Source organism: Temnothorax longispinosus, chromosome 6 (genome assembly GCF_030848805.1).
Source record: "Temnothorax longispinosus isolate EJ_2023e chromosome 6, Tlon_JGU_v1, whole genome shotgun sequence".
Taxonomy (NCBI): domain Eukaryota; kingdom Metazoa; phylum Arthropoda; class Insecta; order Hymenoptera; family Formicidae; genus Temnothorax; species Temnothorax longispinosus.
The window spans coordinates 16,904,873-16,931,645 of NC_092363.1; the positions used below are offsets into that span (position 1 = coordinate 16,904,873).

The 26,773-nt window shown below is 44.0% G+C and overlaps 5 protein-coding genes across 8 annotated transcripts; 3 read left to right on the forward strand and 2 right to left on the reverse strand.

Annotated features, from left to right (window-relative positions):
* Positions 1 to 83: 83 nt before the first annotated feature.
* On the reverse strand, positions 84 to 3,291 carry Rab40 (RAS oncogene family member Rab40). Of its 2 annotated transcripts, none has more exons than XM_071781766.1 (4): positions 2,598 to 3,291; positions 2,263 to 2,456; positions 1,966 to 2,188; positions 84 to 1,753 (listed from the first exon to the last, which is right to left on the reverse strand). In XM_071781766.1, exons 1-4 carry the CDS (start codon positions 2,806 to 2,808, stop codon positions 1,434 to 1,436), a joined length of 948 nt encoding a protein of 315 aa, XP_071637867.1. In that variant the 5' UTR covers positions 2,809 to 3,291; the 3' UTR covers positions 84 to 1,433. The 2 variants fall into 2 exon arrangements, with proteins under 2 accessions (XP_071637867.1, XP_071637868.1); XM_071781767.1 differs by having other exon boundaries at positions 2,643 to 3,288.
* A 1,107-nt stretch (positions 3,292 to 4,398) lies between these two features.
* On the forward strand, positions 4,399 to 10,145 carry Foxk (forkhead box K). Of its 3 annotated transcripts, XM_071781765.1 has the most exons (6): positions 4,399 to 4,563; positions 5,558 to 5,892; positions 6,404 to 7,198; positions 7,284 to 7,540; positions 7,629 to 7,731; positions 7,848 to 10,145. In XM_071781765.1, exons 2-6 carry the CDS (start codon positions 5,615 to 5,617, stop codon positions 8,023 to 8,025), a joined length of 1,611 nt encoding a protein of 536 aa, XP_071637866.1. In that variant the 5' UTR covers positions 4,399 to 4,563; positions 5,558 to 5,614; the 3' UTR covers positions 8,026 to 10,145. The 3 variants fall into 3 exon arrangements, with proteins under 3 accessions (XP_071637866.1, XP_071637865.1, XP_071637864.1); XM_071781764.1 differs by lacking the exon at positions 4,399 to 4,563 and having other exon boundaries at positions 4,693 to 5,892; positions 7,284 to 7,500; positions 7,601 to 7,731; XM_071781763.1 differs by lacking the exon at positions 4,399 to 4,563 and having other exon boundaries at positions 4,697 to 5,892.
* A 210-nt stretch (positions 10,146 to 10,355) lies between these two features.
* On the forward strand, positions 10,356 to 16,441 carry Grip163 (gamma-tubulin complex component 6). The gene is made up of 15 exons (XM_071781759.1): positions 10,356 to 10,711; positions 10,810 to 11,024; positions 11,106 to 11,344; positions 11,423 to 11,522; positions 11,598 to 11,948; positions 12,009 to 12,119; positions 12,198 to 12,368; positions 12,443 to 12,738; positions 12,821 to 13,040; positions 13,120 to 13,351; positions 13,437 to 13,629; positions 13,723 to 15,415; positions 15,488 to 15,697; positions 15,776 to 15,948; positions 16,020 to 16,441. The coding sequence occupies exons 1-15, from the start codon at positions 10,519 to 10,521 to the stop codon at positions 16,318 to 16,320; spliced, it is 4,698 nt and encodes a 1,565-aa protein (XP_071637860.1). The 5' UTR covers positions 10,356 to 10,518; the 3' UTR covers positions 16,321 to 16,441.
* Positions 16,442 to 16,445: 4 nt separating this feature from the next.
* Ilers-m (Isoleucyl-tRNA synthetase, mitochondrial) lies at positions 16,446 to 20,969 on the reverse strand. Its single transcript, XM_071781762.1, has 15 exons — positions 20,636 to 20,969; positions 20,222 to 20,344; positions 19,995 to 20,142; positions 19,723 to 19,927; positions 19,334 to 19,641; positions 19,085 to 19,251; positions 18,756 to 18,992; positions 18,503 to 18,675; positions 18,282 to 18,420; positions 17,920 to 18,077; positions 17,704 to 17,847; positions 17,406 to 17,619; positions 17,087 to 17,339; positions 16,844 to 17,025; positions 16,446 to 16,743 (listed from the first exon to the last, which is right to left on the reverse strand). The coding sequence occupies exons 1-15, from the start codon at positions 20,846 to 20,848 to the stop codon at positions 16,510 to 16,512; spliced, it is 2,898 nt and encodes a 965-aa protein (XP_071637863.1). The 5' UTR covers positions 20,849 to 20,969; the 3' UTR covers positions 16,446 to 16,509.
* Positions 20,970 to 21,970: 1,001 nt separating this feature from the next.
* Positions 21,971 to 24,817, forward strand: LOC139815438 (mevalonate kinase-like). The gene is made up of 2 exons (XM_071782367.1): positions 21,971 to 24,301; positions 24,333 to 24,817. Exons 1-2 carry the CDS (start codon positions 23,290 to 23,292, stop codon positions 24,644 to 24,646), a joined length of 1,326 nt encoding a protein of 441 aa, XP_071638468.1. The 5' UTR covers positions 21,971 to 23,289; the 3' UTR covers positions 24,647 to 24,817.
* The last annotated feature ends 1,956 nt before the right edge of the window (positions 24,818 to 26,773 follow it).

Sequence of the window (26,773 nt, forward strand, 5' to 3'; positions counted from 1 at the left end):
CTTAGTACATCTCACAGACAAGTAAGCACATCGTGTTATATTCATATAAAACAATATTATAATATAATATAGTTCTTTCTTTATATATACACAGAATATAATTTAGTTAAGTCTAACGTAATATAAATATACATCTCATGTGCTTTCCTGGCATCGAGTGATTTGTTACAGACATATCGTTAGAGATCGAGTGTGTTTCTATCTATTCTATCTATATTACACACAAACGCATCTCCTGCAATCTTACACTGTACACTGTGGATTTAGTAACATACATTTAGGTAACGTGAAATAAGACGATACTCTTAAATAGCGTATATTCGGGGGAGATTTTCCAGATTTCGTTAAATACGAAGGGGAATAAAGATCGATATCGCCTTGCGTGATTCGTACGGGGGAGAGAAAGAGAAAACATCGAGGAGATCATCGTGCGATCTCGATCGATCAACATAATGAAATGTAAAAACTCGTGCCGTAGAAAGAGTCAATTTTATTGCTCTTTATAAAACCGTCTCCTTAAAAAATATATAGCTCTTTCGCGCTCGGTAACCGGTAGTTTCCGATAAAACGGCTTTCGCGTCGCAAGCAATTGAAAATATATATATGTATATATGCATATATGTATATATATACATACATATATGTCGCTAATATATATCTCGAGTTAGCTGCTCTAAACTTTCTACACTTACGCTATATCATCATTAGTCTACACCACAACCACCGTAGACTTAGCGAACTTGTACTTTTCAGTTCATTACTCGCTGCTCTCATAAGCTTACGCACGAAGAAAGAACATTCCGCACAGAGAGATACGTTTGTGGGAAGAGGGATGCTTTTCCAACAACGGCCAAAAGAAACGAAGCAGCTTACAAGGGCTTTAAAAGTATGGGCACACTCGAGTCGCGTAATGTAATGTCGGTCGATATATATCATGTGGCGATATACCTTATAAACCTCCGTAAATCCTGACGCGTTCCCTTCTCGCGATGGAAAAATCCACGCGAGCTTTACAATCGATGATAACACTCTGTAATGTTCAAGCACTTTCCCTGCTTACGCGACACATTGCGCCGCTTTCCTTTTTAAATCTCGTACAACGGATGGCACGGGTACGCGACAGCTCGTCTCCCTTAATCGTGGAATTGTACGTGCAAACGTGAAAATATATGCGAATATGTATCTCGTGATATATAAACAAGTATATCCGTCAACGTTGGCAAGTGGCAAATCGGAATTTCATATTATTTATACCATCTCGTAACGGTCTAAACGGTAATCACTATGAATCGTGGAAACAACACCGTAAACGCGTTTGCATCCTCGACAGAACGGGGAGGGGAGGGGAGGGGAGGGGAAGGAAGAACGCTGATTGCTGCGCGACGCTTTTGTAAGTAAATCGCTACCCTGAACTTCTCTGTCCGCCGTCGCTCTCAAGACACCGTGCAGGAATTGCGACCGACGCAACTTGTGCGGGAGTCGGCGATGCTGCCGGGCGAGCTGCCGGGCGTCGACAGTCCGCCGTTGTTGTGGCCCACCCCGACGAAGCGTAGCTTCCGGTGATGCGACCCGAGGCTCTTGCTGGAGCTCAACGAGCGGTTGCCGTAACGCAATTGGGCCAGTTGGGACGTGGTCGTCATCGCGTACGACTTGAGATGCGACTTGATCGACTTGGGCAGCGGCAGCTGGTCGATCCCGTAAACCGTCGTTCGGGCCACTATCGCGCGGCACGCCAGTTCCTGCAGGCTGAGCACTGCAAAGCGAATTACATTTCATCGTTCTGATCTTCAATTTAGAGTATCTAGAGGTCTGTTCCTTTTAGCTTAACTTCTTGTACGGGTCATCTTTTCTCTTTTTCTCTCCAACGTGCAAAAAAAAAAAAAAAAAGAAAGAAAGAAAAGATGGAGCGTGCGAGTAGTTGAGCTAAGAAGAACAGGTTTTAAAGAATTTTCGATAGATCGATACCTTTATTGGATCGCCACAATCTCTCCATGCCGTTCCTGTGTAGCGCCATCCGAGAGAGTTCCGAGAAGCTCTCGCGGATATTGAAATCGCAGAGAGGCGAGACCTCGAAGAACGCCATTCGATTCTTGGCCGCGTAAGCCTCGGCATCTCGTTCGCCCACTTGTCTCTTGAAAGCCAAGTGCAGGCGATTGCCGACCAGGACCTTCGGCACGCCCGGAGCGTGCTGCAAAGTTACACATTGAGATTAGACGGATCAGACGGATCAATAATTGGATAAAATCTTAGATCGTCCCTGACCTCCTCGACTTCTTTCAGCCACCTGTCGATGCCGTCGAAGGACCACTTATTGGTGATGTCGTACACCAGGAGTATACCTTGCGCACCCCTGGAGTAAGACCGTATGATGGTGCAGAATCTACCCTGGCCTGACGTGTCCCACAATTGTAGCTTTACTCGTTTCCCATCTAGCAGGATAGTGGTAGTCTTGTAAGCTGAAGAGGTAACAAACAGTCAGCTTTAAACCTCAAGTAAACAGGGGGAAAAAAAAAGAATTATTTCAAGGAAAAGAGAATCATATGGAGAGCCATATAGTTGCTCGATTACAAATAATACAACTTATAATGTCTCGTTACACGTGATCGAGGAGATGTTTGATGAACATTCCGAAAAGTCCTCACCGCTGCCGCTGCCGCTGCAGAACGGCGACTCCGCGGCGCCGTCCTCGAGGCCGCTCAAGATCTCTTGCTTGCCGACGTCGCTGTCGCCCACCAGCAGGAACTTGAGCAGGTAGTCGTACTGCTTCTCTTGACGAGGCCTCGCCGTGCTGGCCTCACCCGCAGCCATAATATCCTACTGTCGCAGACCCTGAGCATACTGCGGGCGACCGACGGGGCGAGCACGCACGCCCTGCCGCTGTCACGCTTCCCCCCGTGTTCGCGGCGCGCGGACACCGCCTCGTCCGCCACCACGACGGCGACCTCCTCGTCGGGCACCCCGCCGGTGAAAGCTATCGCATCGTACCGCGGTGCGCTATCGCTGGCACGTCGCGTCGACTCTCTCATGGATCCTCTCGGCCGCGTCGATCGAGATCGCCTGCCTGTTCGTTCGCGTTCGCGGCCACCGTCTCTACGCGACCGGGACACGGACCCCGACACCGCGGACGCGTATCATAACAAAGGGAACGGTGTGTCGCGCGGCTCGTTCTCTCGTTTCTACCTCGACCTCGACGCGCTTTCCCCGCTGTTGTCGTCGCGCTAATCCTTCCCCGCACCGCGCCGGATAGAGACCCCCTCGCGTGACACCGCGCATCGAGACTGCGCGCTGTCGCGACGTCGCGAGTCGCGCGAGAGATCCGCGAAGGTCGGGTGCGTTCGTGATATCGGCGCCCCGCCGGCCGAGGGCCGAGCCTCGGGCGCGTTTCCATTCGTGTGATTACGCGGCGGAGGGCGCGAGGAGGCAGTCGGATTGGCTGAGAGCCTCGTAATCGAATGAAACAATTGGCAGTCGCGTTTCTGTTGTTTCTGTTGAAGTTGGATAACGCGCCGCAGCTTCGATCGAAGTGGATCGAAGATTGAAGTTATCACTTGTACCTCCCTCTCCCCACCCCCCTCGGCGTGATCGACGATAACAGAACTGGGGAACGTTGATTTAAGGAAGTATAGCTTCTCCGAGGTAAATTTTTTTTCTGTTTCGAGAGAATGGGGAAGACAAGTAGTGGATACTGATAATGGGAGTGTTTCGGCAAAGTTGTATGGTTTGATAATTTTGATATTTTTTTCAGGACTACGCTTTAGTTTTTACTGCGGGATCAACGACGAGGACGTGGTGAAACTTTTGATCCTCCTTTAACGTTTTGAAGGTTTTTTTTAACAGATCCTGCAAAATGGATTTTTTTTATTTGGAATCCCATACTAGGATCCGATTCAATTCTAGCAAACACCAACTAGCAGTGACGTTTACATCAATATTATAATTTCCTATTCAACAATATAAATGTCACGTAATATATATTGCACAAGTTTCATTGTTGTAAAAGTTTCATTCAGTAGGAAATTATAATATTGATACAACGTTGGTGTTTGCTGGGATTGAATCGGGTGCCCCACTGTCATTTTACGAATCGATCTCGTCATCTATATTTGATCATCGCGAATCGCGTTCGCGTTTCCGAGAATTCTCCCTCGAGAGGTTTCGAGAACGCGCTCGTCGAGGAGGAGGCTGAGAGGCAACCGCGACCAGTGACGTAGACCGCGGGGGTCCCTCCCTGTCCCTCCCCTCCGCGTTCCGGCGCGCTCGTGGCCGCGTTCGAACCGGGCGGCCGGCCGATTCGCGCGATTGCCGCGTCACGTGGTGGCACCGTCCACGTTTCGGATTGTCGGTAAACAAGAGGAAGAGAAGAAAATATTAGCGCGCGCGTGTGTGCACAATCGTCATCGTGTGATCGTGTGATTGTGTCGCCGGGAGCGAGCGCGCGCGCAAGGGCCGCCTGTCATCGTCATCGTGTGCCAATTGCCAATCGCTGCCGGCGTCGTCCGCCGTCAGTTTTCGCAGTGCCGAGGCGGCACAGGGAGGACAGGATCGCCGACACGAGGAGGCGAGGTGAGAGCGCGGTAACGAGGCGGCTCGGCGAGTCGCCCGTCGGCGACCACGACCGCGGAGACAGGAGCGAACTTAGAAGGCGTTTGACTACGCCGCTCGCGACGAATGCGCGAGCGCGCATGAGCGAAAGAAAAAGAAGGAGAAAGAGAGAGAGAACGCGGCATCGTGCTCCGCACGCACGAATAACGAACGAACGAACGCACTCGGCGCGCGGAGAAAGGAGCGTTTCGAGACGGAGAGCCGAGCCGGCCATTATTTCGCGCGGGTACACGCGCGTTCGTATACGCATCGCGTCGGTGCAGTGCCGTGTCGTGTCGTGTCTCGTCATACGTGTCCCCCCGCGTTTCTCTCTCTCTTTTTCTCTCTCCCCCCTCCCCGCGTTCGTTACACGCGCGTGCCCGAGTTCCGACTTTCGTCTCGTCCGCCGAAGTCTCTCCCTCGTCTCCCGGGCGCTCCGATTTTCTTGCCCTCTCGTTTTTCTTCATCCCCCTCCTCCCGCGTGCCACCCTCTGCCGCCCCCCCCCCCTGACTCCCCTGCCCGCTCCCGGCCGTCACGGCGCGCACGCACACCCGCCGCTCCGTCTCCGTCTCGCGTCTAATTTTCGTCATCTATACTCGTATCCCCGAGACGCCCGTGCTCCTCCACCTTCGCCGGTCTATCTCGCGTCCGTTCGCCGTCCGTCGTCGCGTTATCTATTTATCTAGCGTATCTGAATCGCGCGTACGTCCGTGAATTTATCTCCATCTCTGTCCGTCGATCCAGCGACCGTCTATATCTCCGTTTCGTTCCTTCTCTCTTTCTCTCGCGCGCGCGCCGTCTCCGTCCCCCTGGGTGCCCCCTCCGCACGCGCGTTTCTTCTCTCTCTCTTTCTCTCTCCGCCCGACTGTCTTCCTCTCCTCTCCTCACCTTTCCTTTCCTTTCCCGTGCCTGCTCTCTCGGCTACACGACGGCTCATTCGCTCTCGGTGCTATGTCTACGTACTCTCGTACCCAGGAGAGCGACGCGTGGGCCCTCCTGGCACTCAAGTCGGCGCCGGCGAGCCCGTCGAAGATGCAGTGGAACCCGGAGTCGAGCGGGGCGCCGATCGCGCGGCTCGAGGCCCGCGAGTTCGAGTACATGGTTAGGCAACGGCGCATCACGATCGGCCGCAACAGCAGCAAGGGTGAGGTCGACGTCAACATGGGCCACTCCAGCTTCATCTCGCGCCGGCACCTCGAGATCTTCTACGAGCACCCGTTCTTCTTCATGGTCTGCAACGGCAAGAACGGCGTGTTCGTCGACGGGGTGTTCCAGCGCAAGGGCGCCCCGGTCTTTCAACTGCCAAAGACGTGAGTCCCGCGAAGCGTTTATTTATTTATTATTGTTTTCGCCGGGTGGCCGGTATTTTGGCCTCGACGCGACGCGACGCGACGCGACTCGACGTCGCGTTGTTATGGCCTAGGATCGCTAGCTGTCTTTTGCTTTGGAATTTTCCTTGCTCGTCAGTGGAGTGAGAAAGGGACAGACCCTAGTAACTGCACAGGTAGCCATGACCCTGATGATTATGTAAAAATGGACGGGCGACGAGCGTGACGATTGTTTCTGTAACGCAAATAATTAGTCTTTACAAAAGCATGAATAGAGATTCTGGATTTCGATACTAATGAGCATGCCATAAACATAAATAATAATTTGCAGCGCTACAGTAAGATACAAATTATGCGTGCTTTTTCAAGCAGGAAAACTTGTTTCACAATTTCGTATTAATGTAGTTACAATTGAGTTGATATATAAATTAATGACAATACTTATTCGAGATATTTTTTTGTGACGGCGATTGGCTTTTTGATGGTGTTGCAGATGTACATTCAGATTTCCAAGTACAACGATAAAGCTGATGTTCCAGTCGCTTGTCGACGAGCAGGAACAAAGTAACATTCGCGTGCCGTCGCCGCCGAAGCAGCGGGCACCGTTGCCTCCCCTGCGAATAAACATCCCGGACGCCGGATATAGCAGCCCGTTCCCGTCGCCCACGGGCACGATAAGCGCCGCTAATTCGTGTCCAGCGAGTCCGCGTGCCGGCCAGGGCAGGAGAAACATCTCGGCGGACTTACAGATGGCCGCGGTGTACGCCGCCGCTGCCGTGGCGAACGATTCGCAGAGCTCCGCCTTGGATAGGCACAACTTGGAGAGGCACGACGGCGGGCAGAGCTCTAGCAGGCAGATAAGCCCGGAGCCCGGTGCCGATGCGCGTTATCGAGGTGGTAACAGTTCAGGACCGAACGGCACAGCGCCGCGATACAGTCCACCGAAGGATGACTCGAAACCGCCGTATTCCTACGCGCAATTGATCGTCCAGGCGATCGCCTCGGCGCCCGATAAACAGCTCACCTTGTCAGGGATCTATTCGTACATCACCAAGCATTATCCCTACTACAGAACCGCGGATAAGGGCTGGCAAAATTCTATACGGCACAATTTGTCGTTGAATCGATATTTCATCAAAGTACCCAGAAGTCAGGAAGAACCGGGGAAAGGGTCGTTCTGGAAGATAGATCCCCAATCGGAAACCAAACTCATCGAGCAGGCATTCAGACGAAGACGGCAACGTGGTGTACCTTGTTTCCGCGCGCCCTTCGGGACGTTATCATCAAGGTAATGTTGAAAAAAAAGTCCCGTATTGTGAATTGTCTGTATGGATTGATAAATCGTTTAATATATTATCACCTGTTTTCAGCAGAAGTGCCCCGGCTTCGCCGTCCCACGTAGGAATTAGTGGATTAATCACGCCCGAGTGTCTAAGCAGAGAGGCTTCCCCAGGACCCGAATCTTATCCGGACAGCTCGGTATCTTCTCCGGCTGGGCAACTCGCGACGAGTCAATCGGCGCCTGGCTCTCCTGGACATCCGTATACATCGTCTCAGACAACTCACAAGGGACGCCTGGTGCAAACAGTGGTAACAAATGGTGTCAGTGGCGATGCCACAGGAAGAGAAGGTGAATTTCTTTCCGTCGTTTAAAATCTAAAAGATTTCTTTTTTTTTTTCTATCGCTAAGATACCTTACGGTTCGTTTCTTGGAACAGAAAAATATTTGGTGCCTGGGAACGCTGTAGAGGACCATTCTTTATCTCCAGCTGGCCAATACAGTCCAGCTCCTGTTATTGTACAAACAACATATAATTACAGGTACGATTTGCGCTAGAAAGGCGTTACGTTACGAATTATTCAATTTGCACCGATACCCGCGGCTTTATCGACGTACGTCATTTATAATTTCGTGTGTATTTTTTGTTTCGCAACAGTGCAAATTTTATCAGCCCCGATGCTGGCATTGGGGGGATTAGCAAACGCACTCATGAAGAATCGGACAGCTCGCCAGGTTCACCGGCCCCGCTCGCGATCGTCGAGAGCCCCGAGCCTCCTGAACACCAGCCATCGCAATCGAAACGTCAACGTATCCACGAAATGGATGATCATTGAACTGATATATCTAGCATCCTGTTACGTAGAACATTACATTTACATTATTTGCCTGTCGTCGAACACACACACTGCAAACTTCATTTTATTTTAACCGCATAACCCGCTTTAGACTGCACATAATCGAGATCGAGCGTCAGTTCTATGTTCTCGCGAGAATTACGAGAAAACTGTTGTGTGTACGAGTCCGTAAAAGAAAATCAACCACTGAGAGAAAGAACGACGAGCGCAGAAGACACTTTTCCTGTCCTAGGCTTCATGTTCTCGACATGATTTCTTCAACAACAGTCAATGTACATAAGATATATATACTTTATTAAATGCTTTCTCTTTATGACTTGTTAACTTCGGCAGAAGATATAGTATATATGTATATGGAGCTTATTTGATCGAAGGTCATCCAAAATAGTAACATCAGCTGTTGCGCTGACACATCAAATTGCAATAATGTGATGCGGTAACGTGTGCCATTCAGCGTTTAGCCGATATATAAAATAGACAAGAGAGGAGAGGAAGAAACGAGAGTGTTATTCAGTGTAATCCAACCGAATGGAGCGAGAAAAAAAGTGTTTTATCCATAGCGATTTATCCATATAGCTGAATCCGCTGACCGACATCCATTTCATTCGCGCGATTTCTGTTTTTCGTATTATTGCTTGCACCGGCTTGGCGTCGTCATCGCGACTAGACTGCAGATTAACGATAGGCAAAGTGATAAGAAGAGCGAGAAAAAAAAATAATAGATTATTATTATTATTACAATTAGCGCTCTTTAAGACGCTCAATCGTTTTATCTGAGGGCAAGATAAGACACGAAATACTATCAGTGCGACAACGAGAAGACCGATAAAGAAACGGGCGGACGAATCATGACGAGCTTCTGTAGCGTTGACGCGATGGTCTCTGTTAGAGATTGTTACCAGAGCCAGAGAAAACAAAAATAGAGCCTTATAATATTTTACATTGTGTAATTAAGTAGGGACGCGATTTTATGATGTAGTGGAACCTAATTCTAGCTGATCGCGCGGCTGAACACAGGAACACTTATTTTATAAACGCTACCTCCCTCACGTGCGCGTTCACAAGTCGGGCGAATGAGGGAGAGAGATATCTTCCGTCGAGGATTTTTTCAATTTTGCAAAGTTCTCGCGGCCCTTCGAATGGGCGATTGTCGCAACAGGACGGTTCACCTAAATCGATCATCTATAATAGTCTTTTCGTTTTTAATATTGGAAGAAATTGTTTCTGAAGAAATTAAAAGAAAAAGACAAGATATATATGTATATAATATATATATTATATATAAATAATATTTATATATATACATATATAAAATGGAGAAGGAATATTGGATTGAAAATTTAAGTGAGATAGTCGCGGAGCGATGTCGGAGGGGATGTAGCTGCGGTCGACGATAATGATGCCAAACTCGATTACTGATTTCTCCAGCGATCGGTTTACTTTTTCTCGTGCAATCGTAGTTAATCGTAAACTCGTCGATCCCCTTAGAACATCGGCGTTAGACAAGATAAAAATAAACAAAAAAAAAACAGGAAAAACGACATAAGTAGCGTTAGACTTAACGGCGGGGCGGCAAGGAGGAGCGAGCAGGATTGAGCGTAGTTGTTATATAACGGAGATCGGAAAGAGAGGAGCATGGTGCAATAAAGAGGCAAGGAAAAAAAAAGAAAGGGAAGGAGAAACGAAATTTATTTTTCGCACCTTTCGCGAGAGCGAGGCGTACGAAGGCGGTTCTTATCTGAAGCGTTTATTTTTCTATTAGTCGGACGTGTACACGAGGCACAACAAAAGGGGGTGGCTTTCGGACGATTACCGGTAGACGGATTTACACGCTGTACAGTGTTGATACATACGTATCGCGAGCGACGTATGTCAACTATTATTATACATATACGTGCATACGTGTGCGAGATACGTGTACACGCGGCATGGTGCGCGCGCGCACGTGTACACGTGTGTCGCGAATAATCGATATATGCGTAACAAGCACACGTGCGCGACATACACATATATACACACACCTCTCGATGTCACGATGTGCATGTATGTGTGCATATGTATAATAACGCAATAAAATTAATACTAATTACAAGTCGTCATTCCGTCGTGTTTGTTTATTTATTGTTTTTTTTTTTTGTATCTCCACGTGCTTCGTCTTTTCCTAAATCAGTTTTTGAATTTGATTGCCCCGAGGGATTGGAGTGTCTCGCTCGATCGAGATTTCGGTTCTCAACTTTTTTTGTTCGACCCGTATATCTCGCCAGTGATTAACTGATTACTGATTACATCTTTACCCTCTCCCTTCCTCTCCCTTTTTTTTTTACGAGCCGTTTCACGCTCGCCGCCAGATGTCTTCTCTACTCCGCGCGAGTCGCGTTGTTATGGCTGACTATGGCACTATGAAAATAATCGCCGTCTCCCGCGACTCGTCGCAACGGTTAATCAACAATCGCCTGACGGAGTACTTCGATCATGGATCCAGAACGGGGCAACGCCAGTATCTACGAGCTCGTGACGGAGTTGGTCAGGCACACGTTGCGGAGGAATCGCCCCGAGAATGAGAGCGCCTACGTGCCACCCACGAGCGACGTCAAAATAGTGAGGAGCTTTCGCTCGAAGGCTTACGAGATATTGTTAAACAAGAGTAGCAAGACGTATGATCAAGGTACACTCATGTGCCTCAGGTCGATGGCACAAGTTTAAATGAAAAGACAAAACAATGTAGGTATTTAAATCATAGCGCTTTGTCGAACACAATTGCAGAGAACGCAGCAGATTCTGAGATTGATCCCCTGGTGGAGATACTGAAGCATGCCTTCGTGCTCAGGCTGTCCCTGAGACGTGCGTCAGAGGCGAAAGAGTTAGAAGGTTTGATAAGCAAGTTGTATACTCAGGAGGGTAACACCGACGCTGTAATTTCCACCTTACGGCTGCTGATCGAGCTTAAGAACTTTCAGACCGACACGGGGGCTGCATTGGTATTTATTTTGCTCTAATTTCGTCAGGTAATCGGTTTTCAGGATTTATACCAAAGCTAACTTGAATCGAATTTCGCTTAGGACGTATTTCACTATGGAAAAACCAATCCCTTCTTACCCGAGGATGTTATATCTACAAATGGCGTACCAATGTTTCAAACATATCCTATGGAATCCTTTATCCTGCCAGAGAAGTTTGAGGCGATGCTGGGCATACGCAGAACCTGTACCAGGCAGGATACGGCAACCAATTTTGTTAGCAGAGTATCTTTCGAAGATCAGTGTGTATCAAAATCCATCCTAGGGATCCAAACAATTAGGTACGATCACACAGTCTTAGGGTTTCTTATTTTCTATATACATATATCTTTCAAGGATTTTTCGATATATTATTTTAGGTATAATAATGCTATACAAATGACTCCCTGCATATCGAGCTGTACTGAGAATTCTACAAAACATGGTAGCATGGTTACTCCCTTCTTAGCACATATTACGGTAAGATATATCTTGCATTTTTCTATACATGTGTTTTTTTTTACGATTATATGTGAATTGTATCTTTTTCACCAGGTTGAACAAACAAATAAGATATATTTGTCTACACAAAGATTTATGTCAAACATGACTTTACCTTGCGAATGGATAAAGCCTGTAGATAATCAAAATCGTTTCTGTGCTGTGCCGTCGGACAATTCCGATCGTAGTTTTACGAACGAATCAAAAAGCATCGGAAGTATTCCCGATTTAATATGGAAAGAGGTATTATTTTCCGACGATTGTATTTCCAAGTTACGAACGTGGGAATCCCTCGGAGCGCCGGAGCTTTCCAAGCAGTCGCTATTTGTCACAGATCTGCCGGAAACTGCGCTGCACCTGGCGAGGATAAGACAAACAAGTATTTTATCACTGCTGCCAAAGAAGGTAAAGACGACGATGCTTGTGCAAATATATCATGCAAAAATTGTTCCCTTTGTGTTATAGGCAATGCGTTCCGTATCCCTGATGCGGGAGGTTTCGTTCGAGAAATTTTTGTCGGACGTCAAATTGTTGTTATTCGGTATAGATTCGGATACCTTTAGATACGATACCGTGGTACGTGGAATTTGATGAATCACGCTAGCGCAACCACGCGCTTTATATGCCTGTAAGTCATGATGAGTCCTGTTTCAGACGGGATTTAAATTGGAGGAGAACATCACTGTCCACGGAATAAGCTCGGAGGCGCTGGGGATTACTTGCCAAGAGGCGGTTTGTTGGGGCAACAGTTTCAGGTCCTTGTCACGCCTTGTCGTGCCCGATCCGCAAACGGGTAAATTGCAGCAAGATGGTCTCATATTCAAGGTGTGTAATACAATTTTTTCGCGCTACGACGTGTGTCTGTTCATCTTTTTAAATTACATATGATACAATTGCAGGCAATGTGCGCCAGCGTTAAAGAGCTACTCCTTTACTATCGCTCGGCGTTGCAGAGGATTCTCAACCGATGCGAATTTCATGGATTGTTGAGCCTGTTTAAACAGATTCGTCCGTTGGCGCATTTAATTGTGGAAGTCGCAAAGCTATGCGGTTGTAACGCGAATACGCAGTGCACCTTGGGCGGCGGTAGTGGGATTTTGACGCACATTTACAAAGAAGTGGCCAAAGTCACCAATCCTAAGGTCGCGTTGGTGCTTTACTCCATATTAAAGTCGTGCTGCGAAGTCTACTTTCGGTGAGAAAACGTCACATCTTTTTTTTTATTCTTCACAAAAAGAATATTAAATCGGACGAATATTTACCAATTATTCTTATAGGTTGTTGCAAAATTGGTTGTTCGAGGGAACGTGCGATGACGTTTACGGAGAATTTATGATTCAAGCACGGTCTCATTATCTGCGAAAGAGAGGACGTAAATTTTGGACGGAGAGTTTCGCGATCGATACCGAATCGGTACCCGGCTTCTTATCCGAATTGTCGGAGTCGATACTGCAATGCGGGAAAACGTTGCGACTCTTAAAAATTTGCAGTCCAAAGGTAATTTTTTATGACCCCGAGGCTTGTTAATTTTAATTGATTTCAATCAATAATTGATCTCTCGATATTTGCATTTTAGAATTCCGTGTGCAACGCGTCTCTCAATGCTCAACCGGAAGTGAGGGTCTGCTTGAGTGTATCCATGCTGCGAGAGCAGTTGTTGAGGTGTCAGGAATACGAGCGTAAAGGCGAGGCGGCATTGGGACCAATCGTATCACTTTTGTCCGCGATTCAGGACGAGAAGAAAGCCGAGAGGGAAACGGCTGAGCTCGTCATACGTGCGCAACAGGAAACGTTGTCAAGGCTGGACAGTAATATTCTTACATCTTCAGTTTTTATCGCGTTCTAAATTAAAGGATGTACGTATTTAACTACCGTGATAATTGTTTCCTTTAGAGCAACGCAAGGAACTTTCAATGAAGGCCGCGCAAAGTAAACGAGAGTTGCTGCAAGAATTGAAGCAACAGGCGGAAGCGAGCGCCTTGAGTAAAGAAAGGGAAAAGGTGAACGAAATGCTAGCTGATAAATTGTTGCTCGAACAGATTAATCGAGAGCAGGAAGAAATACGGGAGCAACAACGGGCCGAGCGGTGAGATTTAATATCTTAAATAAAAGTCACTGGAAAATGATCGCTGGTTTTAGTTTTAAATATTTATGGCATTATAATTGTTGCTTGTTTCAGGGAAAATCTTATAAATTACTATGACAAGTTAACTGCCGATATAGAGAGCAAGCGTGCACGATCCATCTGGCGAAAGGCGAGAATGAGTCATTTCGAAAGACGAGTGGAATATTTGAAATCTGTAAAGAGACTCGATAGAGAAATATCGGAAAATCCCGCCACACTAAGTTCCAATGAAAATACGGTCGTCGACGAACAAAATGAAAATACCACGTCCGAGGTGTCCAGCCAAGATGAAAATAGCAACTTTGCGGAAAACGGACCGTTGGATGTAGCTGCGACAGACGTTTCCGATCAGAGCAATTCTAAAGAAAATCTATCGGCCGCCAAATGCGTCGACACGGATGTCCCGCCTGTCTCGCCCATCGAAGATCGTGAGCTCGATAAAGATGTCGTATCGGACAAGGAAATTACAAGTGAAGAAATTGCAAATAACGATTCCCTCGTGACAGCGGATACGCAGAACGCAGAACATCTACCGCAAGAATCTCTACCATTAAAATACAAGATCTACAAGAAGAATAACGAGAGGAGTAACTTACAGGATTTTCTGCGTGACGAAGCAATGAAAAGTATCCATACTATAATGAACGGCGATGATAAAAAAACGAGTGCGCTCAATACTCGTTTAAACGATATCTTAGAAACCGACGAGATGACGGAGAGAATTATTGGTGCTATTAAGAGGCCTAAGTCTTTAGCTATCGGGAGGATAGATAATATGACGACTGCACAAACCAACAAACTTAAAGTCTTGATGCAAGAGTACGGTATGACTACTCCGAATAACAATGAGCTCAGTACGATACTCACGGACAATCAAGGAATTATTGATCGCGCAAATACAAACGGCAATAATCAGGTATCAATTGATATCAGTAGCGAATCAAGTTCGGATAATACGAAGGAAAACGCGAACAATAATGTTCTTTCGACAACCAATATCGAATTGCCGAAAGAAACGGCGAACGTGCCTACGAATGACGAAGAGTGTTCAAGTAAGACTAACGCAAATAATGAAGCCCACGAGCCGATATTGAATAATACGCAGCAGCAGAATAATATAGACACACCGATGTCGTGTACGACCGACAATTTCACCACGGCATCGATGCATACTCCTTTGTCGCAGATACCGAATAGCGACGATATATTCGCTTTAAACGCCGGCCAGGAAGTCTCGTCTTTATCCGACGACATGACAAAGTCGATCACGGAAGAAACGTGCTTCGAATCTCCGATGAGCACTAATTTCAAGCTGCCGAATCTATTCGGCGATGGTTTCGACGCGAAATCGTCGGTCGCACCCTCGTCTCTGACCATAGCGGATGTCGAGATGATCGATCATACATCTCTCAAAGTGTATTTGGAAAAATCCATCATCATTCCCCTGCAGATACAAAGCCGGCTGGTTAACAACGCGATTATTAAATACCTGGTGAACGAACACAACATGCTATCGCACTTGCACAGTCTACGCAGTTATTTCTTTCTGTTGAACGGCGAATTCGCGAAGAGTCTGACGGACTCGCTTTATTCGCGGCTTTATGCGATATCCGCGCCGATTGAGCTCTTCAATTCCGCCACCCTCACGAATCTCTTAGAAAAAGCGCTGATGAATTCGCTCAGCAATAATTACGCCAATTCGGAACTTTTGAGCCTTTCCGCCGTCGACAAACCGTGTCAGTTATACGTAAGCGCAATCATTTGTTTAAAACTGTTATGATGATACTTGCTCCGATATTAATAATAGTGTTTCTCGCAGATTTCAGATCCGAATGTCTTGGAATGCCTTTGCCTCAACTACAAAATATCATGGCCGTTGAATATTATCTTGGATGACACTATGATGCTGCAATACAGTAAGGTGTTCAAGTTTTTAATCATGATTGGCAGAATGTCGTGGGTACTACAGGAAGACTTTAATATAATGAAGGTGCAGCGTAACGCAGTTAATTCAGAGCAGTATCACAAGGTAGACCGTTTATCGTGGATATTGTGGAGATAACGTTAAGAAATTGTTCTTACTAAGTTTGTTCGTTTTTGGATGCAGTTACAGTTATACAGGCACTCGATGACACAATTCACGAATGCTCTTCACAATTATTTGACGTGTAGCGTCCTGAACTCGAGTTGGAATGAGTTCGAGAAAGATCTGCAGAATTCCCGGACAATAGATCAGATCTATCTTTCGCACATGAGCTACATTAAAAGAATACTTTCAAGGTAGTCTCTGTCATTCGATCGATTTTCCTCGAGACCGAATACACATATAACTTACAGCGTTCCGATTTCAGGTGCATGCTCAATACGCGCGGAGAAAAGATGCGCGTCTGCTTGATTAACATCTTTAAAATCATACTGAAGTTTCACAATCGCTTGAGATCGCAAGCTTGGACCGTCGGCAGCGCGGGTCGGTACAGTCATCCGAATTACAAGAACTTGGAGCAAATGTACCAGTCGTTCTGCGAGTGGCGGACATATATGGCACACGTCGCGCACAAGTTGGCCACCAGCGGGTACCAGCCGCATCTAACGCATTTTCTCAATGCTTTGAATATAAATCACATGTACGATTTAACGACAAAGCAACAATAGCACTGTGATTAAATTCCGTCGTGTCTTCTTTTATTATCGTTGTATTGAATGTAAAATATCAGTAATTTCTCTCTCGTAGGTATCGGGATTCATTAAAAGTAATTTAATTTTCGAAAAAAAAGACATACGCTTTTATATTTGTTTATTTAGCAAAATGGGCGATAGTTAAGAAATAGCCGACCACTACGCTTACACGGATATCGATGATACATTCGCCACGTCGAGTACCTTAACGCAACGTCCACAGAGACCGTTTTTATCTAATTCAGGATGTCTCCTGCACCTTTGACAGAGTATTTTTTCAATATTATGTAACTCAACCTGCGTCTCGGTTTCCGTGGGTGATTCTATCAATGTAATTGACGACAGTTGCAAAATGTCGCATAATTCTGACGTAGAGGATTCTCGATCTTTTTGAAGTATCTGCAAGAATAAGCAGATACGATTTATAGTAGTCACGTTTGATCATTATTATTGCGACTTGGAGACTAATATAATTTATGATTTATAGAAAGTTCCTAACCGAGAGCGATTCATAGTCATCCTTCGAAGCTGTTAAGGTGGCCGACAATTCCCACGTGTTACGATCAGTCAATGTGTTCACCTTGCTTCTCAAGTTTAAAGCTGTTTCTACGTGTCTAGCAATTTCTGGTCGATGCCAAGTTTCTGATACTTTATATTCAGTATGATACAATGGCACTGACGCTGTAAATAATATGCGAACGGTAATACAATGTGGAAAACGCTTTCTTGTTAAGTCGCTTACCCAAGTTTTCAGGATGGTACAGCCACACTTCTTCTGCTAAATGTGGAACGATCGGCGCAATGGACCTCGCAAATACAGTCAGGGTTGCGCGCGTCACCTCTACCGCGGCCAGACGCGTCGGGGATGCTGCTTCGTCGCAGTAAAGTCTGTCTTTAATCAAGTGACAGTATACCGGCGACACGGTGTTCGCCAGAAAATTCGTTACCAATTTACACGCGTGATGATACAAATAATTGTCATACAAGTTTTGAATCTGTAAGACAGAGGATCGATATCATGAATAACGTGAATACTTTTTAAATATAGCTTACAACCTTACCTTTTTATTATATTCATGCAGAGCGTGTAGCATATACTTGTCAAGATAGAGATATTCCGGTTCGACTGTGATTCCTTCGCTGTACGAATGTAAAACGCCTAACAGGAATCGTAAGACTAAGCGCAATTTTTGTACAGTTTCATGACTCTCGCGCAACAATGTAGTCGTAACCGGAACCTGGCTGTGTTGGCATCCGTGACTAGCCACCCACCATCTATCAAAAAAAAATTTTTTTTATTAACACAACATATTTTATTTTTGACGATCGCTATCAAATCAGCGAATATTTTTAACTGACCTTAGAGTATCGATGCCATACGCCGGATCTTTATTCAAATTTTCTCCACCTTTGATAATTATCTCTGGATTTACGACGTTCCCAACTGATTTCGACATTTTCGAGGCTTTATCGTCCACAGCAAATCCGTGCACGAACAGCGCGCTTTGAAAAGAACAATATGAATATATAAGTATATATGAGAGCCGATATTTAATTTCACGTTGCATGAGCTACCTGTAGGGAGAACGATCTTGAAGAGCAATGGATGTTAGTAATGATGACTGAAACCAACCGCGAAATTGATCCATTCCTTCTAAATACAAATCTGCTTTATGTTCCGGCAAAACGGCCGACCACGAGAGACCGCTATCCAACCAGATATCCATGATATCCTTCAAGAAATGTAGTCATGCAGTCATGCATTACTGACATTCGAAATTCCATTAAGGCTGCGGTCCACTTGACGCTACAAATGCTTCGAAGCATTCATCTTCTCTTTTCTTTCAATGAAGAAAGAAGGAGAAGAAGAACGCTCCAAAGCATTTGTAGCATCAAGTGGACTGCAGCCTAAAAGAGATCATTAGTTTTGTACATACGGTTCCCCTCTCCAAATCATGTATATCGTCATTCAATTCCTGCCGAAGCTCGCGACCAATTAATTTTTCGGTCGATAGTTCCCACCAGTAGTCGGTACCGTGTCGCTCCATCAGTCTGCACAGTCTCTCGACCCATTTTCTGCAATACAAAAGTATCCTGTAAGCAATCCTGTTCCCATATCGCGAAACTTCAATCAATTGTATTGCCAATCAGCAGTCACCTGCTCGTATACGTATCACCGGTTCGTTTATTGTGCAACACTGGTATCGGCGTTCCCCAGGACCGTTGTCGAGAAATACACCAATAGGGTCGTTGCTTAATTTGTGCGATCAACGCGTTCAAATACGACGCCTGATTTTGCTCCGGGTATATCCTTATATTCGCGATGCTGTCCTTGCGTAAAAAAGACATAAGCACACGAGTGATGAATTCGTAGTAGCATGCTTGTTTTCAGAAAGACCCGGCAAACTTACAATCGCCTTCTCCTTGATAGACCTTATGTCTATGAACCATTGGTGACTCGCGCGGATAATCACGGGCTTCTTGGTTCGCCAATCGTACGGATAGCTGTGCGTAATCGTGTCAGCATGCAACACGTCTTCACCGATATGCTGCAAGATCTTATTAGCGCCATCGTTTAGGACATCTAAGCCGGAGAACTCGTCGCCCGCTTCTTTGGTGAAACATCCTTCTTCGTCTATCAAAGATAACTAAAACAACAATGCGGATTGACCCGTTAAAATCGTTATAATACAACTGATTAGAATATAAATTACATTGTCACCGATGAAAGATGCCTTACCACTGGTATATTATTCTCAATTGCAATGAGAAAGTCCTCGGGACCGTGTGCGGGTGCTGTGTGAACTAATCCAGTACCGACACTGGTTGTAACGTGTTGTCCAGGTAAGAATGGCAAACGTTGTTTTGTAATGGGATGAAGATATTTGGCTTCGCTTAAGTCCTGCCCTGTTAATAAATCATCTTTTATTTATTACACAGTCGCTACACATTTATGAAGATAAAGTGTTCGAATGTAGCCAAGTATTACCCGTAATAGTTGTAATTAATTTTAATGGACCAAGCTTCTGCTCAATATATGGTAAGCACTCTTGTGCAAGAATATACAGATTTTTCGAATTGTCTTCCACAATGCAGTATATAATGTCACTGGAGAAAGCTATAGCTTGATTAGCCATCAATGACCATGGAGTAGTAGTCCAAATAAGAGCGTAAAGTGGTTTATTTTCAAAGTTCTTTAATCTCGAGGCTAATGCATGTGTGTCAAGTCGCATGCGAACAATAACGCTCTTGCTCACGTGAGACTCGTATTCCAATTCTGATTCTGCTAACGCCGTTCTGCGATTATCAGAAAGGAAAAAAATTTAAAGACTGAAGGAATCTTTTTAGAATGGATCTACTGATATTCCTAATTTGTACCTGGAGGACGGTGACCAGTGCACTGGCTTGAAGGCTCTGAACACGAGCCCCTTGTCGTATAGATTTATAAACTGTTGCATCTGGTTCTTCACGTACGAGGTTTGATTCGTGAAATAACATCCCGATTCGTTCCAGTCAGCCACAACGCCCCACGACGTAAAAGCTTGTCGTTGCTTCGCTATAGCGTCGCTTGCATATCTTCTAGCTGCGATATAGTAAATTTTAAGGCAACAGGAGATACCACGTCTTGCGACGTTTATGTTTCGACATACCTCTGCGGCGAATCTCTAAGGGACTGTCGTCTTTTACGTCACTAAGCACTTTCTGTTCAATTGGTAAACCATGACAATCCCAACCTGGGACGTAATGCACCCTTCTGCCTGTTATAATCTTGCTTCTCAGTGTAATATCCTTAAGGACCTAAGTGAATAAAAATAATTTCTAAATATCGGTGTAACAAAAAAGAATGTACCACCTAAAATTCTTTATTAATAAAAACCTTGTTAATAACATGACCCATGTGCGGCTCTCCGTTTGCATACGGCGGTCCGTCGTGCAAAATAAAGTCCGGCCCCTCAAGATTCTTCCTCTGCCAGTTGTACAATTCCAAGAAGCCACATTTCTGTCATAAAAATGCCAAAAGATTATAGCATGAAAATTATGCTACAAAAAGCTTAAATTATATTCTTAACGCAAAATGCAAAATTATGCTTGAATTGTTTTGTACAGTTAAATCATAACTGCAGAATTTACACGGTGACGTTATTTAAATTGCGAGCAACGCTAGATACAAAATTCTATTTAAAAACACAGGGAGCCACTGCAGACATGCAAACATTTAGCGATCTTCTGTCGCAGGACAGAGGTTCTAATTTGGAGTGGAAAAAAAAAGGTAGATAGACGAAAAATCCACCTCTAGCAAATAACTGTCCATCTCCACCCGTTTGCTGCCGCTGAGTCGCGCCGGGAAATTGGTCTGCGGTAGCAGCACGGTTTTCGTATAGCTCTGCTTCGCGGCGCTCTTCATGCCCCTCAGCCACATCGCGCGGCAGAATTCTGCGTAAGTCCGCAGGGTGAACCCGCTCGTCTTGAACAATCGCCTCATTCTCGCGCTAAGTACGGACATAATTCATATACAAAAAGACACTTCGTTTTATTATCCTAACCTCAGCTTTCTCAGCCGGATCCGGATCTGTTACGCCATTTTTAAATGCCACAATCCCGTCGACGTCACACGCATGTGCGACACGAGGACCACGAGGTTTGCTTTTAAATACGGCGAGCTATCGATGTTACGGGCTATCGATATTTCTTTCATGAGATCTTCAAATCCTTCTTGGTATACTTTAATTATTTATACTTTGTATATTTTTGCTACTCATGAAGTACAGAAAAGTTCTTGTTTTATAAATCACTTGTTTTATAATACATCGATGTCTCGTAAGTTAAGAGCTTATAATTATCTTTATGAATGTTTTACGTGTGTCATATATATCTTAATATCGTTTGCTATGTTTTGATACTATGAAAAAAGATCATTATTTTCCATGTTCCTTTAAACTCTGGCAAGATATTAGCAGTACGTCGTATTTTACAGGTGACAGATTAATCTGACTGTTGCTGAATCTCTAATTGCTAAATTAGAATTGCTAAATTAGTCGTCGTCTCCGATCTGTTTCAAGCCCTTGCTATTACAAGTAATATGTCATACATACTCAGATGTATATACATTAATATAGATTTCAATAAAGAGCTTCAATAATAAAAAATATACGTACAATTCAAGCATAAAAAAAATAAAAAAAAACTCACGCTGTCTCGCTAAAAGAACCAGAAAAGTCGGAGAAGTCGAGAACTATCGAATCTCACTAGATCTCCTTCACATATAAATAGAGGATCGATAATAAGTTGGTGACGAGTTATTTTTGTCGGCAGTCGGCATTATTTATCAGCGTTTTTAATTTCTTTAACATAATAAATATAATAATCCGCGGGCTATCGATTCCGTACATTCACAAAGTGACACGTAATCTGACACAAAATCCGATTTCCTACAATCTATCACTCGTCATTACCCTAGTTTTCTAAATACTAGAAATTTTTTTTGTGAAAAGCAAGTATAAATTTAACATATCGGTACCAGTGTTCTTACACGGAGAATTCATGTTGATGTTTAACAAAACTTGCAGCCAGCTTATAGATGTGCGCACCACACTTGCATTCACTTCGCTACCTGAAATATAGCAGAAATTTTATCGAGATTAGTTTTCTCCACTATATCAACTTACACATGAAGATACCTTTACGCACATTTTCCATGCATTTCTATGACGATAATGCCAATCACGCGTACATTGGTATTGAATTGTGTGAGACAATAAAGAGATTATACCTATCAACTCGTTAAAGGAATACAGCGGTATATACGAACCCAGCAATCGCGCACACCAGTTGACCTAACAAGTGTCCTTTTCGCTCCTCATTCTTATCGCGTGATAGAAACATTAGTATAAAATTATTTTTTAACGTAAAAATGTCGACGGAATTGGCGATCGGCGAAGATTTGGATAGCTCGCGGTATGTTGTTGTTATTAGTTGCTTCCTCGTCCCTCGATATAGTAGTAGTATTCAAAGACAAAATACCGGTGGATATGTTTTATACATTTTAGATAGTAACAAAAGTAAAAAACGATATTCTTTACTGTTAACAGAACAAAATGTCATATGTGTTTAATATCATTATATTACATTGTGAATTATTTAGTGTATTATTATATTTATTATAAATTAGTATATTAATTGTTATATTTATTCAATGACATTTAACTTAACTGTCGCTTCTTGATAGACAAGCCTAACAATGTCAGAAATTGTGTTTATGTTTATATTGTTTATGTTTATGTATGTTCCGCGCGTGTCATTTTCATAGTCCGTTAAACTGATGCTGAGAAAGAAGTCGTTATTATCCACGTTCCTTTAGCCATCACTCTGAAAAATATTGTCTGCAACATATCAAAGGTGACAAATCAATTTGGCAGTTACTAAATTTCTAATTGTTAAACTTTAATCGTTGTCGTGGATTTGTTTTAAGGAAAACCTTTGTTGTTTTACATCGTAAGTAATATATCACTCTCGAATTATATATAAAATAGTGTGAGATTTAAATTATGTATACGTCCTAATGTCTTCTCACGACGACATTAACGAAAACTTCGTGAGTTTCAATAACCGCAAAATATGTAATCTAGGTTCGTGCGTATAGAAAGAAGTGAAGAAAATTTACGCTGTCTCGCTAACATCGACAGGAAAATGGGAAAAGTTGAGAAACCAACTGTTGAATCTTATTAAATTTCCTTTGTGGACAGAGGAGCACGATAACGAATTGGTGACGAGTTACCTCTGCCACAGTCAACCACGAAAGAGTGATAAATATTATTTGTGGCCGATATCCTCATTCTGATCATCTTCGAGAGTGACGCGCAATCTGACGCGCGATCCAATTTTCCATAATCTATCACATTCGGACAATTTTCTGGATACTGGAAAGTTTTTTTTTTCGCGCGAAGCATGTACAAGTTTACCATATCCGCACCGGGCAGGGTGTTCTTAAGCGGAGATCCTACGAGATATAACAAACTGTGCATAGCAGCTAGCTTAGACCAACGTACCAAACTCATATTCTCTTTAACTCCAAAAGCTCAAAATGAAGGTCACATAGAAATAAATTTCACGAGTATCCGGTTATATGCGCGGATACCTTTAAGCGCAACAGAGAGCTTTTTTGAGCTGGGGTGTAACAATCAACTCACTGAGGCTAACTTGCGTAACCTCGTAAGAAATTTTGTTGACCAATTATCACGGGAGGTATTCGGACGTAGTGATAATTACGACTGCAACGATCGCGCGCACCTGTTAAGCTTACAAGCGTTCTTTTTACTTCTCATTCTTGTCTCCCGTGGTGATCAAATATGGGTTTATACACAATCATCCTGGAGCGTGAAAATATCGACGAAATTGCCGATTGGAGGGGGCCTGGGTGGCTCCGCATCATTCGCGACATGCCTCGCGGCGTGCTTTTATCGTTGGTTGTTTCGGAAAGATGTTTTTAACCAACGCGATTTGTCAAGAATTCGTTATTACGTTCAAAAGTGTGAACGCATTATATTCAAGTCCCCGACTAGACTGATCGACTCCGTCATATCCGTGTACGGTTCGATACATGTATTCGAGAACGCATGGCCGACGAATGAACGTTTACGGTATTATAATATTGAAAGAATTGGTAAAGAAATTCCGGGCATGAAGATCGCGCTGGTTTACTCGAATGTCCATAAACTTATATCCGAGCAAAACAAACAAATGGAGAGTATGAAGCAATCGTTTCCGTTCATCAAGTCCATCCAGAGTAACATCGACAATGTAGTGAACAAGTTTAAAGATATATTAGAAAACACGGAGCTAATGATAGGTCAGAGGGGTCTGTTAGAAGTTCAAAAACTAGATTACCTGAAGGACGGCTACGTACAATTAGCGGTAAACTTTATTCTGCAAACTTCGATATTATCTATATATTGTGCTATCTCTTAGACAATGCCGTACATAATTATAAGCTGAAAACTTTATTCATCTCTTAACGTATACTTTGCAGAAACTTATCCGCATGAACCAAGGATTGCTACGTGCATTAGGCATGTCGCATCCAAACCTAGACGTTATTTGTAATGTTATTACGCCGCTTTTGTCAATTTCATTTGCGGGGAAGCTTGCAAATAATGGTGGAGGTGGATACGCGTTCATTTTACTGTCCCCGGACAGCCCAGACGCACACATCGATCCCATCGTAAACGCATATAAGTTGCATAATTTCACCGCCGAGATAACCAAATTAAATTGCAAAGGAGTGAGAAATGAACCAACTCTCTAGCAAATCAACAATATGAGCAAGTGAATATCAACATTATAAAGATAACTTTATTGCAACAAAAATGCGAGTCATGGAAAAAAATAGGCTTTTGTATAATATTTTCTGTATAATTAATATATTGCATACGTTAATAGATTTTAGTTATAAAAATACGCATTTGTGTTAAGTCAAAAATAATAATATTAACCGTTCATATTAATATTATACATTAAAATATTTTAATAGTTGCATTATTTAATTGATAATATTAATTTTTATTATTAATAATTAATAATATCAATTAACATTAATAGCAATTAATTAACATTAGTTTTATTAATAGGTCAGAGATAATTAAAATTAAACATAAGAAAACAGTAATGAAATGTTGGTCGAAGAATATGTAACGTTATTTTATGTCTCTTATTAAATTATATTTACGTAAAGGATGAAATATGCCTCTTTTATATTAGACGCGTGATTGATATCTTTACACTACAATCTCATTAGAAATCTATCAAAGCTTATGAAAATTCTGCGAGAAATTTACTCACAATACTCGTTGAAAATTTTTATTCAAAATTTAATTACCATTTAACGCTAGATATAAATGTTTTCCTTTGTGTATAAAGCTTTGATACGCCCAATTGATATATACTTTATTGTAATAATAAGTCACTTTTCATCTGTACTCATTGGGAAACGCAATTTTCGTTGTAGTAACGACGATGTTTCTCAGATATTTTTCAACGCTGAATAAAAAGCTGCGCTTGTTGTTTTTGTATTCATAGATTTTATATTGTGCTTTGTATTTATATATTTTATATTGTTGTATGCGCTAAGTATGTAATATATTGCAAGCAGAAGGTACAAACTTTATTATTTCTCTTCCCCTGAAATTTTGTTCTTATAAATTACATCCGAGTTATACATCGCGTTCGAGTTGTACAAGCATTCTTATTAAAAAGCTTCGACAATATACATTTTAGAGCTAACGAGATTCGACGAAAGAACGCATTCGGGGGACGAGATTCAAACAATTTTTCTTGTGTTTCTTCCTGTGCTTATATATCAGGCCACCAGGCCCCAGGTGAATTCGGGGCGCGAGAAATTTCTCTTGATTTTCAGCGGGCGTAATTAAGCGCGCGCGCGCGCCACGCCGAGCTGACGCGACACGGACAATAGATGAGCCGGGCGGGTAGCCTTAATTAAATGGTAAAGGCGGCCGATTAGTTGGCAAACTCGCGATAGTGGAAATTTATTATATCCAATGCAGCCCGCGGGGTCTCACGCGCGCGCTCCGCCACCGTCTTTCGTGCCGGCGCTACCGCACCCCCCGTCGCCCTTCTTCCGCGCAACCAGACCGGGCGAGCCGAGGGGGTTGGTTTGGTTTGTCGTGCATAAATCCTGCCGCTCTCCAGATGGGATACACGCCGCCGCCGCGCGGCGATCAGATAGATGCTTAATGCAATTATACGCCTCGGAAGGAGCACCGAGTCCGATGTACCAGTTTTCACGAGATTACGCGCGGCCAAGCTCGGTCGCGTCGTCGCGCGGATCAACGAAGCGTACTTTTCCGTGTTCCTGATGTCGCCCCGAAGGACGACGCGTACCCTTGGATTTTCTGGAAGCGCGCGATAACGCTATCGCGATTATAGAAATTAAACTGTCTTTATCTTTTTTTTTTTGAGAGGGAAAGAAAGGCAACGAGGAAAGAATGAAGGCAATGCGATAATATTGATATATGCAAAATGGGCTGCTCAATTAACGAGATTAATCGAAGCCGCTACGTTATATTTTCCGTCGGGTGTTGAAAAAAGGATGTTATAGACCGGCGCGTCGGCCGGGGGAAGAACGAAGATCAATTCGCGCACTTCTCGCGCAGACGGCTGATTACCCGCATCCTGATTATCGAACCTAACCAGGGAACACAAGCCTGCCCGCCGCCGCAAACAAGCCCGTCCGTGTTCGCGCTGCGTCGGCCGAAACTGTGGTCAGGATGGAACACCAGAAAGTGCCTCGTTCGACGTCCACCACTCCGTCAAGTGGCATAGATACGCGCGTCCCGGTCGACGAGCTCTATCTCATTTAATTCGTTTAATAGAGCAGTGATCTTTTTAACAACCCGATTAGACCGACTCTCGCTCT

Excerpts from the sequence above, each read along its gene's own strand:
- Foxk (XM_071781763.1), top strand. The coding sequence starts at position 5,534 with ATGTCTACGTACTCTCGTACCCAGGAGAGCGACGCGTGGGCCCTCCTG. Across the intron at positions 5,893-6,403 it reads GTCTTTCAACTGCCAAAGAC|ATGTACATTCAGATTTCCAA; the intron begins GTGAGTCCCGCG and ends ATGGTGTTGCAG. Across the intron at positions 7,199-7,283 it reads TTCGGGACGTTATCATCAAG|AAGTGCCCCGGCTTCGCCGT; the intron begins GTAATGTTGAAA and ends TGTTTTCAGCAG.
- Grip163 (XM_071781759.1), top strand. The coding sequence starts at position 10,519 with ATGGATCCAGAACGGGGCAACGCCAGTATCTACGAGCTCGTGACGGAG. Across the intron at positions 12,739-12,820 it reads TGCTGCGAAGTCTACTTTCG|GTTGTTGCAAAATTGGTTGT; the intron begins GTGAGAAAACGT and ends TTATTCTTATAG. Across the intron at positions 15,698-15,775 it reads ATTCAGAGCAGTATCACAAG|TTACAGTTATACAGGCACTC; the intron begins GTAGACCGTTTA and ends TTTTGGATGCAG.
- Rab40 (XM_071781766.1), bottom strand. The coding sequence starts at position 2,808 with ATGGCTGCGGGTGAGGCCAGCACGGCGAGGCCTCGTCAAGAGAAGCAG. Across the intron at positions 2,457-2,597 it reads AAACATCTCCTCGATCACGT|CTTACAAGACTACCACTATC; the intron begins GTAACGAGACAT and ends TTACCTCTTCAG. Across the intron at positions 2,189-2,262 it reads GGCTGAAAGAAGTCGAGGAG|CACGCTCCGGGCGTGCCGAA; the intron begins GTCAGGGACGAT and ends GTAACTTTGCAG.
- Ilers-m (XM_071781762.1), bottom strand. The coding sequence starts at position 20,848 with ATGTCCGTACTTAGCGCGAGAATGAGGCGATTGTTCAAGACGAGCGGG. Across the intron at positions 18,676-18,755 it reads CTATCAAGGAGAAGGCGATT|GACAGCATCGCGAATATAAG; the intron begins GTAAGTTTGCCG and ends TTTTTACGCAAG. Across the intron at positions 17,848-17,919 it reads CAAGATCGTTCTCCCTACAG|CGCGCTGTTCGTGCACGGAT; the intron begins GTAGCTCATGCA and ends TTCTTTTCAAAG.
- LOC139815438 (XM_071782367.1), top strand. The coding sequence starts at position 23,290 with ATGTACAAGTTTACCATATCCGCACCGGGCAGGGTGTTCTTAAGCGGA. Across the intron at positions 24,302-24,332 it reads ATTATCTATATATTGTGCTA|CTGAAAACTTTATTCATCTC; the intron begins TCTCTTAGACAA and ends CATAATTATAAG.